The sequence below is a fragment of the Loxodonta africana genome, chromosome 1, assembly GCF_030014295.1.
Source record: "Loxodonta africana isolate mLoxAfr1 chromosome 1, mLoxAfr1.hap2, whole genome shotgun sequence".
NCBI classification, from domain to species: Eukaryota; Metazoa; Chordata; class Mammalia; order Proboscidea; family Elephantidae; genus Loxodonta; species Loxodonta africana.
The window spans coordinates 206717937-206741479 of record NC_087342.1 but is presented as its reverse complement, the minus strand read 5'-3'; the positions used below and the strand labels follow the sequence as shown (position 1 = coordinate 206741479).

General features: G+C 40.8%; 1 protein-coding gene across 1 annotated transcript in view; it reads right to left on the bottom strand.

Annotated features, from left to right (window-relative positions):
* ECT2L (epithelial cell transforming 2 like) overlaps nucleotides 1–16091 on the bottom strand; it is a 71296-nt gene extending 55205 nt beyond the window's left edge. Inside the window, exons 1-2 of the mRNA XM_003403985.4 lie at nucleotides 15611–16091; nucleotides 14330–14442 (exon numbers count right to left, since the gene is read on the bottom strand). Of these exons, the coding sequence (XP_003404033.2) occupies nucleotides 14330–14442; nucleotides 15611–15712 (215 nt within the window). The 5' untranslated portion in view covers nucleotides 15713–16091. The remainder of the gene's footprint in view (nucleotides 1–14329; nucleotides 14443–15610) is intronic.
* Between the last annotated feature and the right edge of the window lie 7452 nt (nucleotides 16092–23543).

Genomic DNA, 23543 nt, shown 5'->3' with positions numbered 1-23543 from the left:
ATCTTGAGTTAGTAAATTGCCATTTGTTCATAAGCTGATTGGAATTAAATTTCTGTTACTTGCTTTTGAAAATATTCTGACTATGACTTCAAAAGAATACATAGAGAAAACGGGAGGAAGGATGATCAGCTGTGGAGCCGCTGGGTGGGTTTGAGCTGCCAACCTTTCAGTAAGCAGCCAAGGGCTGAACTGTTGTACCCCCAGGGCTCCTTGACATATATACATACACACACTCACACACAAATTTGTTGTTGTCATCAAGTCGATTCCAACTCATAGCTACCCCATGTATGAAGAATAGAACAGCTCCATATATATAAATCAAACCAAATCTATTGCCATTGAGTCAATTCCGATTCACAGTGACCCTGTAGGACAGAGTAGAACTGCCCCATAGGGTTTCCAAAAAGCACGTGGTGGATTCGAACTGCTAACCTATTGGCTAGAAACTGAGCTCTTAATACTGCGCCACCAGGGCTCCACTCCATGGTGTGTGTGTATATGTATACATATATGAGTGCATATATGTACCTATGTGTGTGTATATATATACATATATATGTATGTGTGTGTGTGTGTGTATATATATATATATATACACTTGTTGTTGTTAGGTGCAGTCCAGTCAGTTTTGACTCATAGTGACCTACATACAAGAGAACAAAACACTGCCTGGTCCTGCACCATCCTCACAATTGTTATGCTTGAGCCCATTGTTGCAGCTACTGTGTCAATCCACCTTGTTGAAAGTCTTCCTCTTTTTCTCTGATCCTCTATTTTACCAAGCATGGTGTCCTTCTCCAGGGACTGGCCCCTCCTGGTAACATGTCCAAAGTGTGTGAGACAAAGTCTCACCATCCTTGCTTCTGTAACCAACAGGGTTAAACTCTTCATCCTTCTGAAATGTAACCTACGGGGTTAAACTGTTCCCCCCTCCCCTTTCCTTCCATCACAGCCAGGCACTCTGAGTTCCTGATAAGACATTTCTGTGTAACAATGCAAGGTCGTCTTACTGCTTCTTTGCTCAAGGTCACTTTACTACTAATCAACCTCTCCCACCCACTCCCCACCCCCATTCAGACAGGAGCAATAAGCCATAAAGCTGGCCTTAGATAAACTTCATGTGTCATACCCCCCACCAGCCAAACTAATTAACATGTATGGAGGTACAGTGGTCATATTGCACCCTCACTGTACCCCAAAAACTGTACCCCAATACATGTTAATTCATTCCTGAAATTGCCCGAACATTCCCAGAAACTTCATGAATTATGCATCTATTCCCTATCCAGAACCCTGTAACTGCCCTAAAATCCCCAGCATCGGGGAGCTTGATTTGAGATTTACTCTCTGAGCTCCTTGCTTGACCAGCTTGCAATAAAGCCTGCGTTTTCTTTTTTTTTTTTTTTTCTTTCTCAAAGGTCTGGTGTTTCTCAATTGACTCAAGGGGTCATACCAGGCAAGACCCATTCCCACTGGCTTACAAATTCTGGCACCCCACATGGGACACTTATTCTGCTTCTGACTTAGGCTGCCTGGCTCCTGGGAGCACCTCCAGCCACTAGGCACAACCACTGTAAGCACTGACTGATTTCTCCAGGAGGTGATGGCGGAACCGACCTTCAGGGCCAGAGCTGCACCCAGACCCACGGCAATCCACTTTTTTGAGATTGAGAAATGGACACTGGGTAAGGATCCTAATCCGGTGAGTACTGTGTGAATGGTATCATAAGTACCTAATGGCTTCCGAGGGGGCAAGTGACTTAGGATCCAGGGGTGAGCCCGAGAGAGCTGCCATTTCTGTCAGAATCTGGGTGAGGCTGATACTGTTCCAATCGTAAGAAACCCTTGTTGCACGTTGATCATTGTGGTTTTAGTACTCCTGGTTTTTCTGGTTTTAGCCTAGGTCCTGGTTTTTCTGGTTTTGGCCTAGGCTCAGGTATGAGGAACACACAAGATATACCCAAGTGCAGTCCCCTAGGATGCATCCTAACTAATTGGGATTTTTTTAGTTATGATCCTATGAAAAAAGATAGGATGAAGTTTTTCTGCATCATTGCATGGCCACAATATCAGCTGGCTGACGGGGAACACTGGCTCCAAAATGGTTCCCTAAATTATAATACTATTCTCCAGTTAGATTTGTTTTGCACTCGGGAGGGTAAATGTAATGAGAAAATGTATGTTGATGCCTTTATGTCCTTGTATAACAATTTTTTTATAACAATAAAAACATTCAAAAGCAATGTAAAATTATGGTTAAAACTGAGGTAAAGAGAAAAAAGGTCTCTGATTCCCCAGGGGAAGATGATCTTTCCCCTCTTCCTCCGCCATCAGCCCCACTCTTGTATTTGCTGGAACCGCCTGGGATGGCTGAGCCTGGGATGGCTGAGCCAACCTCAGAAATGGTTTCCTTAATACACATGTGAGGTGGTGCAACTTTTGGACAGGGGACTTCCCTACCCAAAACAGGACAACAGGCAACAGGGCATTATCCACCAAGACAAGTTCCTACCAGACAGGAGGAAAATAGAATCCTGGGATTAATCTGGGTACACACTCCATTCTCTACATCCGATTTGTTCAATTGGAAAAACAATCTCCCTCCTTATCAAGAGGACCCAAAACATATGGCAGGTCTTTTTACTTCCATTTTTGCCACCCATTGCCCTACCTGGGCTGACTGTCAGGCATTCTTGAATATTCTTTTGAGCCTGGAGCAGCAGAGATTAGTTTTAGGATATGCCAGGAAAGAAGCAGAGCACCTCCATCAGCTTGATTTAGCACTACCTTGATTTAGCACTACCTTCTTCTGAGCCTGGCTGGGACTCTAATGACACTCTGGGAAATGGCAGGCTCAACCATTTTCAGAGTTGTCTTATCGCAGGGTTGAAAGGAGGTGCTCCAAAACAAAAAAATATAAATAAGGTCTATGAGGTCCATCAAGGACCAGCTGAGAATCAATCTACCTTCCTTGAATTTTTGCTGCATTCTGACAATATACAGATGTAGAGCCAGAAAATGCAAAATGCAGACAGAATGCAAAAATGATAAACATGGTATGCATTGGGCAAAGTGCAGTAGACATTAGAAAGAAGTTACAAAAGGCTGAGGTGAGTCTAGCTCTGAGCCTTGCACAATTAGTTGAAATAGCCTTTAAAGTGTATACCAACAAAGACTAGGTCCAGGAAAAGAAAGAAACCCAGAAATTCAAACAGCAAGCAACTTTCCTCACAGCAGCTCTGGCTTGGGGGCCTTTTGAACCAGGCCAACAAGTCCGTCTGAAGAACAACTCCCCTGGGCATTGTCAAGAAGCCTACCCCACTAGGCCAAAATCAGTATACTTGTTGTAAACAGGAGGGTCACTGAGAGAAGGAATGTCTGAACCAGAAACTCAGCCAAAGCCCAGTTGCCGCTGAGATGTTTCAATCTGCCCATCCTGAAGATTCAGACCGATGAGGACCGGGGCCATTCACCCACCTCCAAGTTTCATCTACCAAGCCCCTGGTTACATTAAAGGTGGGAAAAAACCTTGTAGATTTTCTTGTTGATACAGGAGCGACCTATTCTGTTTTGAATCACCTGAAAGGATCACTTTCTCCCCAAACTATGAAAGTAGTCAGGGTAACAGGGAAGCCTTCTACAAGACCCTTTCTACAGCTTATGGAATGTCAGGTAGGAGAAACCTCCTTGACTCATAGCTTCCTATATTTGCCAGAATGTCCTATCCCGTTGCTTGGATGGGATCTGCTATCAAAACTAAATGCTCAGATAGCTTTTCGGAAGGAAAACAGCCTGCAGGTCCCACCTGAAAACAGACGGACACTCCAAGCCTCCCGGTTAGCTTTATGCCCTAGCCGCATGGAGTCCTCCCCTGAAATACCAGAAGAAATTATAAATGCTGTTAACCCACCAGTCTGGAGCCAGGCCGAGGGGAAGTTGCAACAAGGGTCTTAACAACTGGGTCCTTGAAAAAGACCGGTAGCATATTTTTCTAAACTTCTAGATCCAGTCCCTCAGGGATGGCCAGCCTGTCTTAGAACGGTAGCAGCGACTTGCCTCCTTTTAGCTGAAGCTGAAAAGTTTACCTAAGGTCTGCCTGTGACTGTGTTTGTGCCTCATGCAGTTCTCACCATACTAAAACGGAAAGGCAGGCTCTGGCTCACAGCAGGCCAAATGGCCCGCTACCAAGCTCAGCTCCTCGACAATCCAGAGGTCACACTCAAGGTAACTTCTACCCTGAACCCAGCCAGCCTGTTACCGACAAACCCCCAGGGTAAGCTGGCTCAAGGCTGCCTCCAAACTACGAAGAAGTCTATCCAGTCAGCTGGACTTGTTCCACCAGCCCATTTCAGATCCAGACTTAACCCTATATAACTTCCAAAAACAGTCCCAAATTATACTATTAGAGATCTCAAACAAACAGCTGAACGGAGAGCAACAATAGATTTTCATAAATAGCCCTTATAAAACAGAGAAAACATCAGAAGCTACAAAACACTCCTTAATAAAAATCATTCCCAGGTTCAGTCTGCCCACAATGATCGGAAGCCACAACGGATCTCACTTCACCTCACTGTGCTAATGAAACCACCTACTAACTCCCAGAGGAAAAAAAGACAAACCCAAGCCTCAAACAACTCTGACAAAGATGGACGGGACTTAACTGGAACAGGAATAATCCCGCAACTGAAACTGGCAATGGCTGGTTTATCATTCGAATTTTTCCTCAGCTTGCAGCTCTTCAAGACGCCATGTTAGGCATAACAGAAACTATTCACATCCTTTCCAAAACTACCAGCTGAGCCATAAAAGCCCAGCAAACTTCCTTAAATTCCCTGTTTGGGTTGTAATGGACTACTGTATTGCCCTTGACTATATCTTAACTGAAGAAAGTGGGGGTCTGCACCATAGCCAATAACTCCTGCTGCACCTGGATAAACACCAGCCATGAAGTAGAAGTCAATCTCTACAACTTAGAACAAATCGCCAGCTGGACGAGTCCCCTTCACCTACCCACTGCTGGAGAAACACTTTCTGATTGGTGGACATAGATAACTTCCCTGTTGTGGCTCTGGCCTCTTGTTACTCCATTGATTATTCTTTTACTAATCTGTCTGTTTTCGCCCTGCCTCTTAAACTGTCTTACCAGGTTCATTCAAAATCGCCTAGCAGCTGTGAACATCATGATGTTTCAGACATTTGACCCCATTCCTCTTAACGAACCTCAGATCCTACAGTGGACGTGCTTACACCAGTCAGTAAGCTCAAAAGTTCCTGAGGTCTGAACCACAACGTACATATTAACTCGTCTTCCTTGTAGGTGTGTGGATGTTATCCTATCACTGACAGCATTGTACTTCAGGATAGATCTTGAAATGTTCTTTTTGATGATGAATGTGACGCCATTCCTCTTCAATTTGTCATTCCTGGCATACTAGACCATATGATTGTCCAATTCAAAATGGCAAATGCCAGTCCATTCAACTCACTAATGCCTAGGATATCGATGTTTATGTGTTTTATTTCATTTTTGACAACTTCCAATTTTCCTAGATTCATACTTCGTACATTCCATGTTCCAATTATTAATGGATGTTTGCAGCTGTTTCTTCTCATTGTGAGTCGTGCCACATCAACAAATGAAGGTCCTGAACGCTTGACTCCATCCAAGTCATTAAGGCCAACTCTAGTTTGAGGAGGCAACCGTTCCCCAGTCATATTTTGAGTGTCTTCAACCTGAGGGTTTCATCTTTTGGCACTACATCAGACAATGTTCCACTGCAATTCATAAGGTTTTCATTGGCCAATTTTTTCAGAAGCAGACTGCTAGGTCCTTCTTCCTAATCTGTCTTAGCCTAGAAGTGCCACTGAAACCTGTCCAAGGGTGGCCCTGCTGGTATTTGAAATACCAGTGGTAAAACTTCAGTCTCACAGTAACACACAAGCCACTGCAGTGTGACAAATGGTCAGACACATAGTAGATATATATATCTATATATATCACATAATGGCAGGTAGTGCTAAGTGCTATAAAGAGAAGTTGAACATTTTAAAAGGGTAGCGGCAGCACTGCTTATTCACAAAATGAAAAATGAGAGTTTCAAGCTCATGGATCTTGCCAATGACCTTTCTACCATCCACTCTCTCTCCCTCTCCTTCCCCCTCCCACCAACCAATAAAGCAGCTTTGGGGTTTGGTTTCTTCTTTCCTTTTAAATTTAAAAATTTTCTTTCTTTCTTAGCTTCATCCACCCCTAAAATCATCCCAACAACTAATACTAATATTTAATATGGTTACCCATAACCAACTGATTTATCTGGGGAAACAGGAACGTGTCCAGAATACTGGGCTTTGGAAGAAGGAAATGTAAGGGTGATCCAGATTTCTAGACTTATCTTGGATAATGAGGAAACTAATTTTAGATACACATGTACAGTAAATCTTTGAATGCTCCCCCCGCCACCACCTCCACACAGAAACAGTCTCCTCTCAAATGTATGTTCAGTAAACCAGAGTGATGTGGCTGTTCTGTCAAAATTAACCCAGAAGTATGTTGTCTCTGAGAAATTGTAGACTAGATTTTCTTGTAGACATAACTGAGAGAGATATTCTCAACTCAGTCCCTCCAGAGGCTGTTGAATAAAGTGGGTGGGTGTACTGAAAGACGAGTGGGGGCCAGAGGGTGTCCTCTCTTAAACAGACATTTACTGAGACAGAAAGGGCCACATGAAACAGAGACTACATCATCCTGAGACCAGAAGAACTGGATGGTGCCCAGCTACAACCGATGACTGCCCTGACAGGGAACACAACAGAGAACCCCTGAGGGAGCAGGAGAACAGTGGGATGCAGACTCCAAATTCTCATAAAAAGACCAGACTTAATGGTCTGACTGAGACTAGAAGGACCCTGGTGGTCATGGCCCCCAGACCTTCTGTTGGCCCAGGATGGGAAACATTCCCAAAGCCAACTCTTCAGACATGGATTGGACTGGACAAGGGGTTGGAGAGGGATGCTGGTGAGGAGTAAGCTTCTTGGATCAGGTGGACACTTGAGACTGTATTGGCATCTCCTGCCTGGAGGGGAGATGAGAGGATGGGGGCGCGGCTAGAAGCTGGCAAAATGGACACAAAAAGAGAGAGTGGAGTGAGAGAGCAGGCTGTCTCATTAGGGGCAGAGTAATTGGGAGTATGTAGTTTTTTAGCAAGGTGTATATAAGTTTTTATGTGAGAGAATGACTTGATTTGTAAACTTAAAGCACAATAAAAATTATTAAAAAAAATAAAAACTATATATATATGTATATACATTTACTGGTACATTTTTCTGCCTGCCATTCCAATTTCTAGTCTGCTCTGATGTTGACGAGTGACATTAGTTCACCCTTCATGGGCTGTTTGTGATCTTTTTCTTCCCCAACGTGCACACAAGCACAAGACAATTTATCCTTCTCTTGGAATGCACTTGCCTGAAATGCTGCCCCACCCACCTAGGAAAGCTACAAGTTTGAACAGCTCCAGCCCTGGAATAAAGGCCTTTGTATAACGTGTTACCTGCTGAGCAGAGGCAGTTTGAAACTGGTTCCACCAGTGTGGCAAGAAGACTGATTCAAACTTCTCCTATGTTTCTCCAACCCTGACAGACACAAACACCTCGGTTTCCTTTAAGGAGTCACAGGAAAGGCCAACCTAGTCAAGTTTCAGGGTAAAGACACTGCTGGAAACTACATTAGATATGTGGACCTATAATCATAATGTATTGGGGGAAATGCCATGATGGAGGGCTTCCCGGGAGAGGTGACATTTGAGTTAAGATGAGAGGGAGAGTTTGTCAGAAGGATCATTTAGGAAGCTGAACTTTGAAAAATGTCTTAAATATCATAAAATTCCATTTAAGAAATCTTAAAGCTTGACAAATGGAATAATCAGGACAGAAAAGAAAAATCATAGGTATCTATATATCTCATAGAGATTAGAGGTTAAATGGAAACTTTTAAAGAAAATTATGACAACGTATTTCCCAATCCTGTAATATCCTGTTTAAGCTTTATTACTGTAACTGCCTGAAATAAAACAAAGTTGTTCAGAAATTATTAAATACCTAAAACAATGGCTTCTCTGACTTGAAAAAGGTATTGCACAAATACAGGCCAGTTTATATGTAAAGATTTCAGGCATTGAAATAATGCTAACTTCTCTCATTAACAAGTTTATTCACAGTTATGGGGGAACAGGACTAAGGGAAAAAAAAAAACATGATTCAAAAGAAAAATTTAATAATTAAAGGGTAATTGCACTGCTACCATATGACTCAGCAATTTCACTCCCAGGTATACACCCATGAGAAATAAAAACACCCATATATAAAAACTTGCACACAGATATTCATAGCAGCACTATTCTCAATAGTTAAAAGGTGGAAACAACTCAAGTGTCTACTCAACTGATGAATGGGTAAATAAAATGTGGAATATCCAGACAATGGAATATTATTTGGCAATAAAAAGGAACGAAGTACTCATATATGCAAAAAAAATGGATGACCCTTGAGAACATTATGCTAAGTGAAAGAAGGCAGTCACAGCAGACCAAATATTGTATGATTCCATTGATATGAAAAGTCCAGATTAGGTAAATGTGTAGAGACAGAAAGTAGATTAGTGACTGAGTACCTAGGGCAGGGGGAAGGGAAAGATAGGGAGTGATTTCTTAATGGCTGTGGAGTTTCTTTTTGGGGTGATGAAAATGTCTCAAACTTAGATTGTGGTGATCCTTGCACAACCGTGTGAATGTATTAAAACCATTGAACTGCACTCTTTAAGTGGTGAATTTTATTGTGTGTGAATTATATCTTAACAGAGATATTTTTAAAATTTGATTGTACTAACTTCAATCAAAAAGGAAAAAAAAACTGAGCTGGGCTTGTAGATTTAACTAAAATTAAGCACAGCTCAACTGGATTAGATTCCTGCCACTCTACTACGTTTGGTGTTGGTAGGTCTCTGTAGGAAAGAAGAAATGGCAGACCAAAAGTGATGGGAGGAAAATGTATATTAAAGACTTAAGCAGACTTTGAGAATGAACTAATATTCAACAACAGCAACCATCACTACAGATTAAAGATAGGTTCACCATGCCAAATCTAGAGTTCAGAAGTTAATATGTAATTTCCCCTGTAATCAGCAGCCCAGAATATGTAATAACAGCTTCATGAAACTATGAAATAGGTACATCTCTTTGCAGAAACACAACTGCTATCAAACAAAGCAATTTCACTCAACAGTCTAGTTTCATATTTTTTTCTGAGTGAAAGAAGAATTCAGGATGTAATTTCCAGTGACAAAATGTCAGGTCTAATGTTACTCTAAGGAGCACTGGTGGCACAATGATTAAGCACTCAGCTGCTAACCGAAAGGTTGGCAGTTCAATTCCACCAGCTGCTCCAGGGAAGAAAAGACATGCGACCTGCTCCTGTAAAGATTAACTCATTGCCGTCGAGTTGATTTCTACTTATAGCAACCCTGTAGGGCAGAGTAGAACTTCCCCATAGGGTTTCCAAGGCTGTAATCTTTACAGAAGTAAACTGGTACTTCTTTCTCTCGTGGAATGGCTAGTGGGCTTGAACTGCCTACCTTTCGTTAGCATGCCAACACTTAACCACTGTGCCATCAGGATTCCCCCAAACCCATTGCCATCGAGTTGATTCAGACTCATACCAACCCTATAGGGCAGAGTAGAACTGCTCCTTAGGGTTTCCAAGGCTATAAATCTTTATGGAGGCAGACCAACAAATCTTTCTTCCATGGAGTGGCTGGTGGGTTCAAACCACTGACTTCTTGGTTAGCACTGTGCCACCACGGCTCCTTCTCGTAAAGATTACAGCCTAGGAAACCCTATGGGGCAGTTCTACTTTGTCCTATGGGGTCACTATAAGTTGGAGTCAATTCAATGGCACACAACGACAAATGAGTCAGAATGGACTCAATGCCATTGAGTCAATTCCGACTCATAGTGACCCTATCTATGACAGAAGGAAACGCTGCCTAGTCCTACACCATGCTCACAATCTTTGCTATGTTTGAGCCCATTGTTGTAGACACTGTGTCAATTCATCTCCTTGAGGGTCTTCCTCTTTTTCCTTTACTGTATACTTTACCAAGCATGATGTCCTTCCTTAGGGACTGATCCCTCCTGATAACACGTCCAAAGTACATATTGAGACAAAGTCTTGCCATCCCCACTTCTAATGAGCATTCTGGCTCTGCTTCTCCCAAAACAGTTATGTTTGTTCTTCTGGCAGTCCATGGTATAATAATCTTTGCTAACACCATAACTCAAAGGGATCAATTCTTCTTCCTTCTTCCCTATTCATTGTCCAGGTTTTGAAACCATGTAAGGTGATTGAAAATACCTTACCTTGGATCAGGCACACCTTAGTCCTCAAAGTGACATCTTCGCTTTTTAGAGGTCTTTTGCAGCAGATTTGCCCAATGCGCTCCCACGAGCATTGACTGTGGATCCAAGGAAAATGAAATCCTTGCAAACTTCAGTCTTTTCTCCATTTATCATGATGTTGCTTATTGGTTCAGTTGTGAGGTTTTTTTTTTCTTTATGTTGAGGTGTAATCCATACTAAAGGCTGTAGTCTTTGATCTTCATAAGTAAGTGTTTCAAGTCTTCTTCACTTTCAGCAAGCAAGGCTGTGTCATCTGCATAACGCAGGTTGTTACTGAGTCTTCCTCCAATCCTGATGCTACAGCCCTCTTCATATAGTCCAGCTTCTCACATTATTTGCTCAGCATACAGATTAAGTATGGTGAAAAGATACAATCGGCCTCAAAATATACCACAAGATCTCTAATGACCTCCAGTGGTTACAGCTAAAATTGCTTGGTATATGACACGTAAGACTGTAACATGGCATTCCACAAAGTGATTCCAGATGTGGTTAATTATTTTCTTATCTTGAAAGCTGCAGTGTTTGAATAAAAGGAAACCTAGCCAATGTCTGCCATAAAAAGCTTTATAAGCCTTCACCTAAGTGCCTATTTTTCTGTGATCTGTCTTTGCAGCCTCTTCAAACACAGCCAGGAATGTATCTCTCTCTCCAGTGACTCCATCAGGGAGACTCAGTTAACAATCCTCTATGCAACCACAGCTATAAGCTGACAACAGAAGTGAGTGAGTAAGTGGACATGAAGAAATGGCTGACCAAAAGAGATGGGCAGGAAGAAGTGTAACAAAGGGTGGGAGGCAAGTATTACAAACTAACATAAGCCAATTTGGTCATCACAACTCATAGATACTATTCAGTAACCACCTATGAAGTTTGAAGGTTAGCCTTTCCCACAACCTCACCACCAGGTTATAATGAAAGCAACTAACACCTAATTTAGCTTCACTAAACAAATATAATTCTACGGGGAAAATATTAAACGACGCAGAAAGCATCAAAAGAAGATGGAAGGAATACACAGAGTCATTATACCAAAAAGAATTAGCCGATGTTCAACCATTTCAAGAGGTGGCATATGATCAGGAACCGATGATACTGAAGGAAGAAGTCCAAGTTGCTCTGAAGGCATTGGCAAAAAACAAGGCTCTGGGAATTGATGGAATATCAATTGAGATGTTTCAACAAACAGATGCAGCACTGGAGGTGCTCACTCATCTATGCCAAGAAATAGGGAAGATAGCTTCCTGGCCAACTGACTGGAAAAGATCCATATTTATGCCTATTCCCAAGAAAGGTGATCCAACTGAATGTGGAAATTATAGAACAATATCATTAATATCACATGCAAGCAAAATTTTGCTGAAGATCATTCAAAAACGGCTGCAGCAGTATATTGACAGGGAACTACCAGAAATTCAGGCTGGTTTCAGAAGAGGATGTGGAACCAGGGATCTCATTGCTGATGTCAGATGGATCCTGGCTGAAAGCAGAGAATACCAGAAGGATGTCTACCTGTGTTTTATTGACTACGCAAAGGCATTCAACTGTGTGGATCATAACAAGTTATGGATAGCATTGCGGAGAATGGGAATTCCAGAACAATTGTGCTCATGAGGAACCTTTACATAGATCAAGAGGCAGTTGTTCAGACAGAACAAGGTGATCCTGATTGGTTTAAAGTCAGGAAAGGTGTGCATCAGGGTTGTATTCTTTCACCATGCCTATTCAATCTGTATGCTGACCAAATAATCCGAGAAGCTGGAGTATATGAAGAAGAACGGGGCATCAGGGTTGGAGGAAGGCTCATTCACAACCTGCTTTATGCAAATGACAGAACCTTGCTTGCTGAAATGAAGAGGACTTGAAGCACTTGTTAATGAAGATTAAAGACCACAGCCTTCAGTATGGATTGCACCTCAACATAAAGAAAACAAAAATCATCACAACTGGACCAATGCGCAACATCATGATAAACGGAGAAAAGATCGAAGCCGTCAAGGATTTCATTTTACTTGGATCCACAATCAACAGCCATGGAAGTAGCAGTCAAGAAATCAAAAGACGCATTGCATTGGGTAAATCTGCTGCAAAGGACCTCTTTAAAGTGTTGAAGAGCACAGATGTCATCTTAAAGACTAAGGTATGCCTGACCAAGCCATGGTATTTTCAATCGCATCATATGCATGTGAAAGCTCGTCAATGAATAAGGAAGACCGAAGAAGAATTGATGCCTTTGAATTGTGGCCTTGGTGAAGAATATTGAATATACCATGGACTGCCAAAAGAACAAACAAATTTGTCTTAGAAAAAGTACAACCAGAATGCTCCTTAGAAGCAAGGATGGCAAGACTGCACCTTACATACTTTGGACATGTTGTCAGGAGGGATCAGTCCCTGGAGAAGGACATCATGCTTGGCAGAGTACAGGGTCAGCGGAAAAGAGGAAGACCCTCAATGAGGTGGATTGGCACAGTGGCTGCAACAATGAGCTCAAGCATAACGATTGTAAGGATGGCGCAGGACCGGGCAGTGTTTCATTCTGATGTGCATAGGGTTGCTATGAGATGGAACTGACTCAATGGCACCTAACAACAGCAACAAACAAATATAATAATCCCAAATCACTCCATGCAGTCTTCTCTGTAGGCTTAGTAAAGTCCCAGCTCTCTGCCTTTTGGGTCAAAGTTTCATTCAATTCAAATGATAGTCCAGAAACAGAATTCTGTTGTCTTTGTTGTTGACCTCAGGCTACCAGGAGTCTTCCAGTCTGACACAAGGTTGTTTATTTGGAGATGAAGCCTACAGCACTATCCTGAGAGGCACCTGCTACAGCCTTGGCTGAATTCTTCTATAAGGTATAGGCATGCCAGAGAGTTCTCTAGAATATTTTTGCCAACCCAGACATCTTGAATACTTTTTTAATTTTACCAAAGACAGCCTATTTCTAACATTCATCTGACTAGTTAACAAGTCACTGATTGCTCTGATAACAACTAATTTCTGATATTTCCTATGTTATTAGTAAAGTGGAACCCCAGTTGCGCAGTAGTTAAGAGCTCGGCTACTAACCAAAAGGAGGGCAGTTCGAATCCACTAGCCACTCCTTGGAAATCCTATGGGGCAGTTCTACTCTATCCTACAGGGTCATTATGAATAGGAATCGACTCAATGGCAATGAGTTTGGTTTTGGTTTTATTAGTAAAGTGGTGATAATGAAGATACTATGACCTTTCCAATATTGTGCTAAATAATACTTTGGAGTATAAATTCCTGATCAGGGTACTGTCTGCCTCTAGGTATAATTTCAGCTAACACAGTCAAATGTCACACTGTCTGTGCTGAAGTGTTTCAAAGTAAATTACAAGCATAACCACAAGTGGCAACAAGAAGGATTAGAGCAAGGACCTATCCACAATCATGGACCACTGTTATACAAGTCTCGCCCATATTCCTAAATGTGTTGGCAGCATCACTTCTCATGTATTTTCAGATCTAGCCATTCATTTAACGAATATTTATGGAACACTTACGGTATGTACCAGACATCCATTTGGGATATAGTGTCTGTCTGGTAGTTCCAAGGAGAATGGACTGTACTAACAGAATATTAAAAATTCAGTGGCTAAAGCAATTTACAAGTTTTTGCAAAAGCTAAAAAGCCCTCCGTGGCATGGAGGTGTTAAAGACCCCCAAAGCTTCATTTCACCCCCAAGGAAGAAGCAGCACTTGAAGAGCCTGACTGTAGACTTTAAAATACCAATCGCTTAATTTTTTTTCCTAGGGAGGAAAAACCCTTAAATGTTATGTAGCATTTTACTGAATTTTATTTTCTTTAGGAAACAATGATAACTGTGTCATCAGGCTACTTTTACCTTAATTGTGACTTAGTGCATCGTAAAAAAATCGTGAATAAGAATTCTCGGCGTTGCTTGTTAGTCCAGAGGTCAAACCAATGACTTATAAGGGCAACTCTTTCCTGAAAGAGCTATAAGAACAAAAAACATTTTGCTATACAGTGCAATATAGTCCTAGTTGCTAAGCAATCCTGAGGCAATCTGCTAACAATCTGACAGCTAATGTTTGCATAGCACGTTAAGTTAACAAAGCACTTTCACATATGTAGTGGGGGTCTCTGCGTCAACTTAAACTGTTTTTATCCTGGGATACAGACGTGCCTGGGCTTGTTGGGTGGGCTGGTGGGAAAGGTTGTCAGGGGATGTAATTACAGAGGGCCCTCTCCGGAAAACAAAGAGGTAATGATTCCTGGCTCTTGTTTCTACTTAATGTGGCCTGGGGAAATACATATTCCATACATTTAATCTTGAAAACACATACAGGCTACGTTCATTTCATTGTGAAAACAGGACCATTTGAGGTAGGTTATTATTTTACTAACCCACAGCCCTGAATCTTCATAGAACTTGCCCAACTGAAAGTCCATAAATATTGCTAAGTAGCCATTGTAATTGTGTCTCAGAAAAGACAAACACCAACAACCTGCATCCCCCCAAACCTGCATTTCAGTCCAGCTTTGCTCAAATGAACATACACAAGCTCAATGCATTTATTACCAGGTCAGGCTTTAGCCCCAGCCCTGGCTAGTCTCCTTCCTTTGTGAACAGGCCTGAACTACATGTGAACTCTAAGGACCCAGCTGACCTTCTCCATTAAGGTCTGGCAGAACTGCCCTATGCCATTCAATGACCACTTCCTGCATTATTTTTCAAAGGAGGGGACACCCTCAGGCCACATGGAACCGTACAGTTGGCTTAAGAGGGAAGAGAGGATGAAGGAAGCACACTGAGAAATATACCTTAATATTCCCTCCCAACCACCACCACCAAAAGCACGTTTCTCTTCTCTCCTCCCCCATCACAGCAACCCAGTGTGTGTCCTGCAGGTCTCCATTTTGATCCTGGGGATATAGAGTGAAAGGAGTGACAGGTTGTGAGCCTCTTGTAAAGTAGGAGTTGAGTGAGAAGAGACTGTCTTTGAGGCAGACAAATCTAGGTTTATTTTTGCTTAAAGAAACAGAGTCAAAAATGAAATTCTTTAGAGAATTTTTTTAAAATATGGCAACATGAGACCCTCTAGATCAGAGTAAAATTAAACATATAAGTTAAATTTGTCTTATTCTAGAGTGTATAACTCACCTGTCTATTTAATGACTTGTTGCTAAAAGGTGTCCAGGCACTGAATCTTGTGTGGAAGCTCTCCATTTCCAGGGTTTTCCCGGGAGACTCCCCAAATGACATCTCAGCAAATGATTTTCTTTCAGTCTCAGAAACTACTGGTTCATTTCAATAGATATTTAAGGTCACCTGGAAACAGCCAATATATTAATGTTGTCCTTACAGGAATTACATCAATTCATTTTTAGAATTCATATATTTCAAAGAAGGCCTGGTAGTGCAATGGTTAAGTGCTTGGCTGCTAACCAAAAGGTCTGTGGTTCGAATCCACCAGCCACTCCATAGGAGAAAAGATCTGGCAATCTGCTCCTATAAAGATTACAGCCTAGGAAACCCTAAGGGGCTGTTCTACTCTGCTCTATAGGGTAGCTATGAGTTGGAATCAATTCAATGGCATACAACAACATATATAGGTTCATGAAAGATAATCCATACAAATACACACAGGAAGTTCATGAATGGCAAATTATTGTAAGTATCCTGCCCTCGTCCAAATCTGAATCCAAATCAGAGTTGCTTTTACTTTACTAGGAAAATGGGGGCAAAAAGAAAAATTTCAGGAAGTGCTATTAATGACTAAGGAATTGGTGTTATTTTTTATCAGCCAGGAAGACTAACTTTTTCATTCCCCAGAAAGCAAGAATCTGAAGTGCTTGAAGAAACTTCTTATTCCACCCTGCCTATCTTTTGGGGACACAAGTCAGAGGATGTAAGGAAAAATTAGGCTAATGTGTTAGTTATCTTCAGAATCCCTAAATGGCACAGTTAAGTGCTTGACTACTAACAAAAAGGTTGGCAGTTCAAACACACCCAAAGGTGCCTTGGAGGAAAGGCCTGGTGATCTGCTTCCGAAAAGTCACAGCCTTGAAAAATCTATGGAGCAGTTCTACTCTGTAGCACATGGGGTCTTCAAGGATTGGAATAGACTTGATGACAACTGGCTTGGTTTTGGTTTTATTAGTTAAATATCGCTGCATAACAAATTGCCCCAAAATTTAGTAGTGCAAAATAACAAACATTTATTATCTCAAAGCTTCTGAGAATCAGGAGTTCAGATGCAGCGTAGATGTACCTCTGCCTCAAGGTCTCTCAGAAGGCAGAATCAAGGTGCTGGTCAGGACTGCAGTCTTATCTGAAGGCTCTGAAACTCATTCCCATGGTTGTTGGCAGGACTCAATTCCTCACGGGCTGTTGGATTCAGGGCCTCAGTTCTCAGTAGCTGGTGGATGGAGAGCTCCCTCATTTCTTTGCCATGTGATCCTCTCCACAGGACAGCTTACACATAGCTACTGGCTTTCATCAGAGTGAGCAAGTGAGAAAGCAAGGGAGGGTACACTATAGGGAAGCCACAGTATTTTTATAATTCAGTCTCAGAAGTGACATCCCATCACTTTTACTATATTTTATCAGATAGAAGCAAGTCACTAGGTCCAGCCCATGCTAAAGGGAATTATACAAGCACATAAACAGGAATACAGTCTATCACAATTCACCTTTTGGGTCAATTCCCTTGCTCTCCCACATGCAGAATACACTCCCTAAGGGAGACAACCCCAAAGTTACATCTAATCAATATTTTGAACTCAGATTCCAGAAGATAAGAATGAGTCACAATGGTTTCTATAGGTCCAGATATAGTTCCTCTTGATCCAAAGACCTATGAACTAGAAGGTGCTTGTTGTTACATACTATATCCAAAAACCAAACCCAGTGCCATTGAGTCAATTCAGACTAATAGTGACATACTATATATATACCTATATATAATGCTGGAACAGGGAAAGGATAACTGCAATAAATATTCCCAGCTGTAAAGGAGAAGAACAAGAGACATATAGAAGAGCTAGTTTATAGTAATTCTGAAATCCTGCTGCAGAAGGCTGGGGCCCAATGATAAATTTCATTTCAAACAAGTACAGTTTGTTTTAGTCCATGTTGGTGATTCTTTTGGCAAAATAATCTCAAGATCTATTTCAAATTATTTATTTTGTCACAGGCAGTTCTATGTGCCACAGTTGTTTAGAGATTTTTTTTTTCTCTCTCTCTGAATTTAATTGCAGGTGTTTTGAACCTATCAGGCTTACTTAGGAAGAGCCACACCCTAAGTCTTCTTTTCCTGAGTTACTTTTCCAAGTAAAATATTTTCTGGGGTGCCACTTTATTCCATTCAGAAATTCTAACAATGGCGACATAGCCATACTCTTGACTTGGCCCTTGCCACTAAAGAGAATTTTAACATGGTCCATGGTATCTATGGTGTACCACTCACTTTTTCCAGCTCTCAGGTTTTTTGGTAGTATACTTATACCACTGAAAGTATTTGCTGCCCTCCAGTGGGGACTTTTGTAATGGAAAAAGGTGAAAGAAATGTTAGTTGAAGCAAAGTAGCTGGGGTATGAGACTTGCAAGTAAGTCAGTGCAACCAGGAAGTGTGATTGGGTAAAAATCTTGTCTCTTGGCTTTTGTATCCTTAAATAAGCCTTGTAAGCATATTTATGGTTTCTGCGTGATAGTTAGGGAGCCCTGGTGGGTTTGGTTTTGTTTTGTTCTGTCATATTTGGAAAACCAGAGGTTCCCCATGTAACCTAATGGAAGGTACCATGAAAAACATCAGCAACCAAGGGCCAGTGGTAAAGATGGGCAACCACTAATTATAGGGTTCAAGAACCTTAAATATTCTGTGGTAACCATGTAGTTCCAGATAATATTTCTCAAATCCATATTTCCAACTAAAAATTTAAACATACTCCATGACTCAGCATGCTTCCGTTAATGAAAGCATATGGTATCCCCCACCCCCACCCCCAAAAAAAAATTCAAAGCAGAAAATAATCCGACCTTGAAAGGGTTTTAGGCAGATTTGTTGCTCAAAGTTCTTCTCAGTTTTTTTTTTTTTTAACTAGGTGATGATGTGAATCAGTTGTATCTTCCAACCTTGCAAGTCCCTGAGTTTGAGAGCTCTCTAAGTTCCTTTTCATTCCTGCTTGCAAACCAGTCAAATATTTTCTGAGCTCCTCTATTCTTGTAATATCTTGGTAAATGCAGCCAGTACTGATAAGCTCATCCCAATAACACCTTTTTTACCTCTTTGCCTAAAGCACAAACTCATTAGACACATGATCTGAACTTCAAGTTATTATAGATTACAGTTTTACAGTGTTTTTTCCCACTACATAACATGAGTTGCATCTTTCCAAGTGTCCAATGACAGTTTCATGCTACAAGACTAGACTTCGATGCCATATAATTTAGAACGCATTGCTGTTTTTATGACAGCACTCCACTCCTGGAACCAATTTCTATATCAGCTAGGTTATGCTATGTTAGCAATCAGGAAAAAAAAAAAAAAAGCAGGAACTTCAAACAACAAAGTCTATTTATAGCGAGTTATGTGTGACCATTGAAGATTGACAAGTGGGCTCTGCTTTTCATAGTTAGGTGGGGGGCTAGGTTAATGGAGACTCCATATAAACACAGACTTCTATGCTCTTAGAAGCATGGAAAAATGACCAAGAAGAATCATATGCTGACTCTTTAAATTTATACCTGGAAACGACACATGTCACTTCTTCTCACATTCATTGGCCAAAGTATGTCATATTGCCATGCCTGAGCTCGACAGGATAGAAAACTATAATCCCACCTCAAACAGAGGAATGGAATATTTGTAAAGATACAATCTACTAAAATTCTTGATCCATCTCATGAACTTAGTATAACGTTGATAACTAAACTCAGGAGAGTACAAGGAAGGAAAATTACAAGAACATTGCTTATGAATACAGCAGTAAGAATTCTATAATACCATTATCCTTTTTGAATCCAGAAAGGGATTCAAAAAGGATAATGGTATTAGAATGGAGACAGACAAATAAACCAGTGAAACAGAAGTTCCAAAATACATAGACACTTGATGGATGGCAGATCAGTGGGGACAGAATGGACTTTTCCATTTATATAAAACAGATTATCTGTTCAAAAAAGAAGTTGGACCCCTTTCTCACACTATATACACAAACACATCAACTATATGAAGGCTTTTCTCATATATAAAATCAATTACACATGGTTTGTGAATCCCCAGAAGATGAAACTAAGAACAATGAGTGAGGTCAGAGGCAGATTTTGGCTCAATCTAAGTGGAAAAACACATCATGTCAGCAGCTTTATCTCTCTCAGGAGGTCTCATTCATTACTAAAGATATTAAAACACAAGTTGGATAACCACTTCTCAGTGATATTCTAGCTGGGATTCAAGCATCAAAAATTTCTCAGGTTTCTTCCAACCACGTGTGGCTATAAATTCAAAGAAGATAACCATGTGGCCTTGAGTAGCTGAAGAAAACTTTACCGGAGAGTCAGAAGAATTCGAGAATAAGACAAAAATATCTCTAGTGCTTCTACTCATATTACATTCAGTGAGATAGAAGCATATTTTTAATTTTTTTAAATATGTTTTAGGTAAAAGTTTACACAGCACATTAGGTTCCATTTAACAATTTTTGTACTAATTGTTTCCATGAGATTGGCTATGATTTTTGCAATGTGTCAGCATTCTCATTGTTTCCATCCTGTTTGGTCTGTTCCCATTTATCTAGCTTCCCTGCCCTTCCTTGCCTTTTCACCTTTGCTGTTGGATAAACATTGACCATTTTGTCTCCTATCATCGTTTGTTTAAGGGAGCACATTCCTCATGGATGATATCGTTTATTTCATAAGCCAGTCTATTATTTGGCTGAAAGGAGACCTCTGGGAGTGGCTTTAGTTCCATGTTAAAAGGGTGTCTTAGGGTGATATTCTGGGGGGTTCCTCTAGTCTCCATCAGTCCAGTAAGTCTGGCCTTTTTTAGGAATTTGTGTTTTGTTCTACATTTTTTTCCCATTCTATCCAGGACCTTCTCTTGAGAAGCATGTTTTTAAAATGATTATATTGGGAAAACATGTACATAAACATTTTTAGAAATATGATAGAAAGGTAGCATGACATAGTTATCGAATTTGAATCTCTGCTCCGTCCCTCCAGAATAGAAATGTTACAAGTAATTTAATATCTGAACCTCAGGTTCTTCACGTATAAAGCAAGTCCATGATGTATCTTGGGAAAGTGCAGTATGATAATGGGTTGTTCAGATAAAAACTTTGTGGCAATGTGAGAAATTAAGTATCTCCTTCTGAATCAACATTAAATCAAAACAAATCCTTAGTTTCATAAGATGCCCAGCTGTTGTTATATGAAATCTCTCCAAAAGCCAACATAAGGGATTTTTATTTAGCAAGTTCCAAGATTGTTATTTTCCTCTGTGTTAAGGGATTACTGAGTTACACAATGAGCTGAACATTACAGAAAGAAAAGTAGCTGTCACTGCTGGCGGGCTTAAATATATGAGCACAGTAGATCATATAACTACATCATTTCCACAGGATTATTTCCATTACCTAAGATATCAAATTGGCTGATTAGCTACTCAGCCCAGGGAGAAGTGTCTGCTGGCAATTACCATTTTAAAGGGAATGATTTCTTATTCCAAATAGGAGTCCTATAAAGGACCCATCTGTCACTTTTTTGTTCTGTGGTAGATTGCGTGTTGCTATGATGCAACTTCACATATTAGGAGGGTCACCCACGGTGGACAAGTTTCAGCTGAGCTTTCAGACTAAGACAGACTAGGAAGAAAGGCCTGGTGGTCTACCTGTAAAAATTAGCCAGTGAAAACATTATGGGTCACAAAACAGCATCGTCTGACCACTTGGTTTAGACATTTCAGCAGGAGGGACCAACTGCTGGAGGAGGACATCACGTTTGACAAAGCAGAGGGCCAGCAAGAGTGAGGGAGAGCCTTGGTGAGCTGGACTGGTACAACCACCACAGCGAAGAACTTGAACATGACAGTGATAGTGAGGATGACGCAGGGCCAGGCATCTTTTCGTTGTGCTGTACATGAGGTCGTCAAGAGTTGGAGTTGACTCAATGGCAGCTATCTGTCTAAAATATAAATAGGTGTTTCCCCAGAAAATCCAGATTTGTGGTTAAATATGCTTTGGAAATGATTGACTGAACAAAATTAAACATGTTTCTATTTTGTGGAAAATTTTCAAACATTTGTACACTAACGTTTACGTTGAATCTCCTAGCGGGGGAAATAATATGCAGCATTTCCCTCGATCTTTGCTATGTGGAGCCTATCGCAGTGTGTATTAGTTATTTATTGCTGTGTAACAAATTATGTGAAAACAGTAGTGTAAAACAACAAACGTTATCTCACAGATTCTGTGAGCCAGGAATCTAGGCATGGCTGAACAGATGTCTTAGTTTTTTAGGGCCACCATAACAAAAACACTACAAATTGGGTAGTTTTAAAGAACAGAAATTTATTGTCCCACAGTTTGGGAGGCTAGAAATCCAAATCAGGGCAACAGCTCTGGAAAATGACCTTTCCTTACTGGCAGTCCCGGGCATTCTTTGGCCTTTAGACAGTTCCTCACATAGTCTCTTCCGCTTCTGTTTGTCTGTGTCTATTTTGCTCTTTTCACAAGACACCCCAACTCTAGTATGATTTCAATAGCATAACAAAAGAAAGTCCGCATTTCCAAATGGGGCCATAATTATAGGTATAAGCATTAGGACTCAACATAACTTTTGGAGGGACACAATTTAACCCATAATAGCTGGGTCCTCTGCCTCAGGGTCTGTCACCATGGAGGTGTTTGCTGGCGCTGGAAGTCATCGATATCTTCTAATACCAAGAGTGACTCAAAATTAAAATGTATAAAATCAAATTCTCATCCTTTTTTCATCTGATACGCATCATTTTCCAAAAGCCAAAATACCACGCCATGAAGTTGTTCTGTGATCATTTAGGAATTACCTTGTTGTAATACAAAATAGGATGTCACTATTGGGGAAGTAAAGGTCCAGCTACTGCCTCACTTACTGCAGCCCTGTGCTTGACTTGGAATTGAAACTCCAGTGTGCATGATACAAACTAGGGTAATGTTCTATTAAAAAAAAAAAAAGAAAAGGCTCTAAATGTTTCTAAAGTTTGTTGCAAGAAGGGAAAAAGGAGACCCCCATCTGTGGCTCTTGCCATTTGTAACTGGATTCAACAAACCTAGTAAGTAACGAAACCAAAATGGGGAGGAGGACATGTAATATATACTGTATTTAACATTTTAATTTCTGTTTGAGAGGCCGCTCTCCCTGGCACTATGCTAATAAGTCTCTTTCCTATATGCTAGCTAACTTAGTCCTCTCATTCACCTTAGGATTTAGATTACAGAAGAGAAAAACAAGGTAAGAGAATTGTCTAAGGTCACACTGGTAGCAATTGACTAATAAGTTTAAAATTATACTGGTATTTTCCCTAAAGTGTGAGTGTAACTTGAATTGGATATATGATTGCTATGGACTAATTTGAAAATACAATTTCTATTTAGTCACTGATTATCCTTTACAACTGGGATAATGATGAGGACCTCAGCAATTGACATTGTACCTGTATGCTTAAAGAAAAAAAAAAAACTGTTGTGTGACAACCGAAGCCTGATTAAGGGGCAAGATGGCTGGACAATTGCCAGTGCCTGTTGTTGTTGTTGTTGTTGTTAGGTGCCATCAAGTAGGTTCTGACTCACAGCGACCCCTATGTACAACAGAATGAAACACTGCCTGGTCCTTCACCATCCTCACAATTGTTATGCTTGAGCCTATTGTTGAAGCCACTGGGTCAATCCATCCCATTGAGGGTCTTCCTCTTTTTTGCTGACCCTCTACCAAGCATGATGTCCTTCTCCAGCAATGGGTCCCTCCTGATAACATGTCCGAAGTATGTGAGATGAAGTTTCACCATCCTTGTTTCTGAGAAACATTTTGGCTGTACTTCTTCCAAGACAGATTTGTT